This window comes from Dendrobium catenatum, unplaced genomic scaffold (assembly GCF_001605985.2).
Source record: "Dendrobium catenatum unplaced genomic scaffold, ASM160598v2 fragScaff_scaffold_378, whole genome shotgun sequence".
In the NCBI taxonomy this organism is placed as follows: domain Eukaryota; kingdom Viridiplantae; phylum Streptophyta; class Magnoliopsida; order Asparagales; family Orchidaceae; genus Dendrobium; species Dendrobium catenatum.
This window is the reverse complement of record NW_021318840.1, coordinates 2,729-8,887: the sequence shown is the minus strand read 5'-3', so window position 1 is coordinate 8,887 and position 6,159 is coordinate 2,729. Positions and strand designations below refer to the sequence as shown.

The window sequence follows — 6,159 nt, the reverse complement described above, 5'->3', positions numbered from 1 at the left end:
AGGGGGGGGGGGGTGCATGTACAGTATATAAATAATAAAAAATATTATATATAAATATATAACGAAAAGTTGTTTAAAAAGAGTTAAGCAAGAAAAATGAAGAAAAAAAAAAGATGTAATTAAATTGTCATGAAAAATATCAAATAAAATATTAGAACTAAATGCGAAAAAATATATAGATATTTTATGGCAAGTTAGGACAAACGGTTTTTTAGGGGAGGGGGGGCAAAAATAATTTTTTTAGAGGGGCCAAAAATTTTTTTTTACTTACTCTTCTATAAAAAAAAAATTTTTTTTTTGAGGGGTGGCCAATTGCCCCCCCTAAGGAACCATGCAATGAAGGTCTTCATTTGTAATCGACTACAAATTCTAGTGGATTCATTCAAATTAGGCCATGCCCTGTGGTTTTTCCTACTTTTTAGGTGTTTTCATGTAAAAAATTTTGTTTTTCTTATAAATTCTACACCCTTTCTTTTTATCGGATTGTGTGATGGACGTTAAATTTTATATTTCTCTACCGCTACGAATATTCCAGAATGCAACATATCTAGAGCATATAACTTTTCGTCCTACATTCTGATCACACATTCACAGAAGCCTCAAAGTATTATTTCTTTATTTATTTTTCTTAAAGTGAGTTCATTTTTTTCATTTATTTATTTACTATGTTGATCAGCACTTTCAGAGAAGCCCCAATAAATTAATATAGTATTCTCTTAAAGAAGCCAAACGCCAAAGCCGGTGAAAAACCATCTCATCAAATGGCTTTCTGAATCATGCAAACGCCAACAATAATCCAAAGTCAGATTCATTGTATTGTTGACGCATAAAAGAAGTGTTCTATGCGACGTCTATATCAGTTGTTTATATAATAACTAATGTGGCTTTTAAAATCACTTTACAGTTTTTTTTATCATCCATTTCATTTAAGATACTTATTTTTATGCAATATATAACTATTCCGTTCAGTTATACTTTTTAATTAAGAAAAAAAGCTATTTTAATTTTCATGAGATTTAGGGTTTGTTTGATACGGATGCAATGTTTTGCAAAGCTGATGGTGGACATTTTAATTTTTTTTTTGGAGAAAAAAATCAATCAAGTTTTTTCTTACAGCAATCACATATTAGCAAGAATCTATTTGGGATAACTTTCTGACTGTTTTATTTTTCATACATAGGCTTCGTTTGGGATAGCTTTCTTCTTGCTTCTTAAATCAACTTTTTTAATACAAAGTTTTTAATTTTTTGAACTAAAATTTTATTTTAAGAAGCAGTAAAAAAGTCATCTCAAATGGAGCCTTAGCTCTTACTTTCTGATTTCTTTCTCACTGTTTTTAAAATTTTTATATTATGAAAAGCTGCTTTTTACGATCATAGTAGCTAAGTTATTTTCTCCACTACCCACAATTAGGCTTGGTTTGGGACGACTTTCTTGCTGCTTCTTAAAGCAGCTTTTTAGTAAAAAGATTAGAATTTTTATTACTAGAAAGAAGCTGCTTTAAGAAGCAATAAGAGCCATCCAAATGATACCTTAGTTTTTTTAAAATGCTGCAGCCCCAAAGTGAATCTGAATCTAGTTATAAAAACAGCTTTCTATTATAAAATTTCTTTAAAGCAGAGAAAAAGCACAAAAAAAAATGATAGCTAAATAAAATTATGAAAAAAAAATTGAAAGAAGCTATCCCAAATACACTTTTATAAGGGCGCAACTTCTGCCAAGGAGACTTAGGGAGTACATTTATTGTCCCATGAGAATACAAACAACAGTCAAAAGATTATCTGCATCAAATTCAGCAAAAATGTAAGAACATAGAACCTTACCATCAAGATTACAACTTTGAACCTTATCAGTTATCAATAGGAGTAGGAATTATCTATCATTGTTTACTTTATATTGACATTTGTGGTCATGATATTTTATGAAAATATTTATATAATCAAGGACAATAAATATTATACAAATTTTTTATTTTTATTTCTATCCTATTAGTAGCCCACTAATGCCCTTTTCATAAACATCATTTAAATTTTTCAAAATAAATTATCTAATGATCTGACAGTTAGTTGAAAAATCGCATAAATATATCACATTATGATTGATGTCATAATGAGATTGATAGTCCTTACATTTACGTTGAGATTGATTACAAACAACGCTAATCTCAGGACTGCTTAAAAATATCCTAATTTCAATCAAATTATCGTTCTTTTTATGCTTACCAAGCGCTCTTCTTTGGTACTGAGTCATTCAAAATGTTATTTTCCTTGATTTTATTTAACACAATTTTTTTTATATAGAAAATCCACCATAATAAATATCAAAAGCTATAATTTATTTATTTTAAAATAAATATAACATTAATTATTAATATATTTCACTTGAAAATACTCTCAATAAAACAAAATTATTAGCAAGACTAATAACATTCTCGTGAGAAAAGAAAAAAAAAAAAGAAAGGAACTGCTTAGAATATGAAAAATTATTCTGTGTAGACACCGAATAGTTCAGGAGCCAATCAGAGTACGGTATACAGCACCGATACAAAACAAAAAAGTAATGTGATACATTATGGTTGATCTTTAGATGGCGGTCGATATCCGTACAGAATAATTTTTATAAATATGATACAATTTCATATCAAAATGAGCCTACCAAATTAAAATAAATCAAATAATTTAATATCTCATTCTCATCAAAATTATATCAGACATAAACTTCTACAAAAAACAGAGCTACAAAGTGGCGAAAAGAAATTACATGCAATATCATAAACTAATATTTGAATACAACAAATTAATATGAAAAACAAAGGCGCAAACAGACCGAGGAACCAATTTGCCCCACTGATTCCCACATTCCCCACAACCCGAAGACACCTACACTTTCCGTTATACTCTCCAACCCCACTTGATTTCTTTTCCACCGCCGACCTGACCTCCTCCCACCCATCCTTCCTCCATTCCACCGCCGACGACCCCAATTCCCGAATCCTCTCCCTCGCCAATTCAACCGCGCAATTTTCATTCTCTGTATAACTTTCTGCAGCACCATCTTCATCGTCTTCAAATTCTCGCTCCAGTTTCCCCAGTTCAAAAACGCTTCTTGGCGACGGCTCCGGCGAATCGGCGAGGAAAGAATGCTGGAGCAGTTGCTCGCATGTCCACCGTTCGCTGGGATCTCTTCGTATACATTTGTCGAGGAAATCCTGACCCGTCTTCGATAACCATGGCGGAAATTCTGGCAAAACCTCGCAAAACCCTACGCGAAACATCTGAACAGGCGGATCCCTGACGTCGGCGATACCCGATTCCTCCCACGGCTGCCTTCCACCGCTAAGCATCTCGATTACCGTACATCCCAGTGACCACACATCCGACGCCGGCGTTGCCGCCTCACCTCTCGCCACTTCCGGCGCCATCCACAGTGGCGTTCCTGCACCCCTCGCTGCCTCCCCCAACCCCTTACTCGCAGTTCCGAAATCCGCCAGTTTCGCCATTCCCGTCGGCGATCCAAGAATTACATTCCGACCCTTGACGTCGCCGTGAACTACGCCGGCTGTTGTGTGGAGGAAATGAAGTGCTTGAGCGATGGACCTCGTACAGCTCCGCACGTCGGCCTCCATCATCTTTCCGGTGGCGGCGAGGTCGGCCGCCGTGCCACCAGGGAGATACTCCAGAAGCAAGTTCCGCCACAGGCCGTCAGGTTCCTCCGTGACGTCGTCACCGAGGTAGGATACGACGTGAGGGGAATTAAGAGAAGAAAGAAGGCGAATTTCGTTCTCTAAGGCAGCAAGCGCGCGCGGCGGAGAGGAATTCAACTTGATGGATTTAACCGCAAAAATTGTACCGTTGGATCTGTCTACGGCGAGGCTCACCGTTCCGAAGGAGCCTTTTCCGATGATTCCTCCCCTCGCCCACCTCCTTTCCATGTTACTCGATACTAAGAGCTGCAAGGCAATGGGGGAGTCTGGAAACAGAGTAGACTGTGAGCAGAGAGGCCCTGCTTTGCTCTCTTTATAGGCACGCTGTGGTAATAAAAGAATTTTATATAAGGATATATTATGATATTAAATTTATTAAGTATAATATAAAAAATTATATAAATGTTTAATATTGGAATTATTTAGCAAGAAATAAAAAAAATAATATCATAATTAATTTTATTTAGGAAAAAAAATAAAATGTCTTCTAGTTTTGACCATTTATTTTATAATTGTGAGTGGTTATCTTTTAATAATTTAATTATGAGACAAATAATAATAAAATATTAAAAAATTATTTGTATAATATTTGACTATAATATTATATTAATCAAAAAATAGATTAAAGGGTTTTAAAATTCATTGCAATCAAAAATTTTATGAGGATATTCAAACATAGTATTTTATGTATAAATTGATAAAAGAAAAATGAAATAGTTGGCTTAATTTTTTACCCTTTATTTTATTAATTACATATAACTATCTTTCTATTTATTTTTTATATAATTTATACTAAATATTTTTGTTTTTTTTAAACCAACTTAATTATGTATGTAAATTAAAATAGCAAGATTTGTTTCAATTGAGAATATTTGTTTTAATTATATTAATTTTTATAATAATATTCTGATAATTTATAATTGATCAATTATACAATTTATAATTATATATTGTTAATTATAAATTATATCGGACAATTATATAATTTATAGTAAACATTTTTCAATAAAATTTTTAATTTTTTACTTTTTATGATAGCATTGATCTCAAACAATATTAAATAATTTTAAAATTTTATTTGATCAAAATTAAATTAAAATACTCTGCTAAATTTTATTATATAAATATTAAGATTTTTTGCCCATCAAACAAATTATTTGCCTTTTTGTAGTTGGATTGCTAATTTATTAGCTGTGGAGAATTTTAAATTTTGTTTGCATGCTCTTTGAGCACGCACTTACTTACATATAATATTAGTCCATCATCGGAGAGGTCAATCATCTCATCGCTGATAGTGATTTTTTTGGGGGAATTTAAAAAAAAAAAATTGGGGAATATATCTTCGCTGATCAGTCCACACAAAAAAGAATAAATAGTACGATTTTTTTTTTTGCCAATACAAACTGCAAAGGGTGAAGAGATATTAACAAAAAAAAAATAAATAAGACAGAAAATCTTTTGCTTGTATCTCACCCTAAGTTCATATTTTTTAAAACTATATTAAGGAATTGCAAGCAAGATCGGGAGGAATTTTTCTTTCGTCACCGATTTGCAACTTAATCTCACTAAGTTTACAAATTTATTAATAAATCACACATAATTAGGGGAAGAATCTTATATAGCTGACGGTGAGCAATTATTTATCCTTGGTACGTCATCATGAAATTATCTTGATCGGGCACAAATCTTGAGGCAAAACTCAACCCGAAAACTTCAAAAATTAAAATCGGGAGCACCTGACTCCGATTTCAGCAAGCTTACAGTCAAATTGAGCGTCTCGGAAATACGAAGCCAATGATACCAAATTCAACCCAATCTGAGTCCAAATGGGTTCAAATCAAAGACCCAAAGCGCTGTAGGAATGTTCAAACCACAATTTTAGTTACCAAACGGTATTCGATTTTAACGAGCTTATACTCGAATCGAACGACTTGACGATACGAATCCAACGAGCCCAAGATAGCCAAATTCTGCAACACTAAGGCCTTCAAATGTCCAACGAACGGTCCATAATCAAGAGATTCAATATCGGCCGTCCATTCAAACCACTCCCGATTCGCCCTTGATCTCTCATCTATTTACGGGCCATGCCACTTCAAAAAATTTATAAATATAGCCCTCATTTCTCATGAAAGGGGGCCAGAGTGAGAAGAAGCAAGAAGAACAAGAGAAGAAGAAGAGAAGGGGAAGGAGAATCAGCTACTCCTCGACCACCACCGGAGTTCGTCCCGCCGCTCGAACACGCCAGGATTTTGCGTGATATTCGGGAGAATGCCGAAATTCTGTCCAACTTCCACGTGATGCTGAAATTCTTCCCAATTAACGACAGAGTTCCCTCCTAACGCCGAAACTCCGCCCAAGTGAAGCCGGAGTTCTCCTCTGCCACAAACAGACGTCGGATTTCTACCCGACGTTGAACCTTCACTCTTCGCCAAGTTTCTACCCGACGCCGAACT

General features: G+C 34.2%; 1 protein-coding gene across 1 annotated transcript; it reads right to left on the bottom strand.

Moving 5' to 3' along the window:
• Positions 1 to 2,691: 2,691 nt before the first annotated feature.
• Positions 2,692 to 3,965, bottom strand: LOC110096547 (mitogen-activated protein kinase kinase kinase 18). Its single transcript, XM_020822560.2, has one exon. It carries the CDS (start codon positions 3,929 to 3,931, stop codon positions 2,702 to 2,704), a length of 1,230 nt encoding a protein of 409 aa, XP_020678219.1. The 5' UTR covers positions 3,932 to 3,965; the 3' UTR covers positions 2,692 to 2,701.
• Between the last annotated feature and the right edge of the window lie 2,194 nt (positions 3,966 to 6,159).

What these genes read in the sequence shown, in the direction of transcription:
- LOC110096547 (XM_020822560.2), bottom strand. Translation starts at nt 3,931, where the DNA reads ATGGAAAGGAGGTGGGCGAGGGGAGGAATCATCGGAAAAGGCTCCTTC.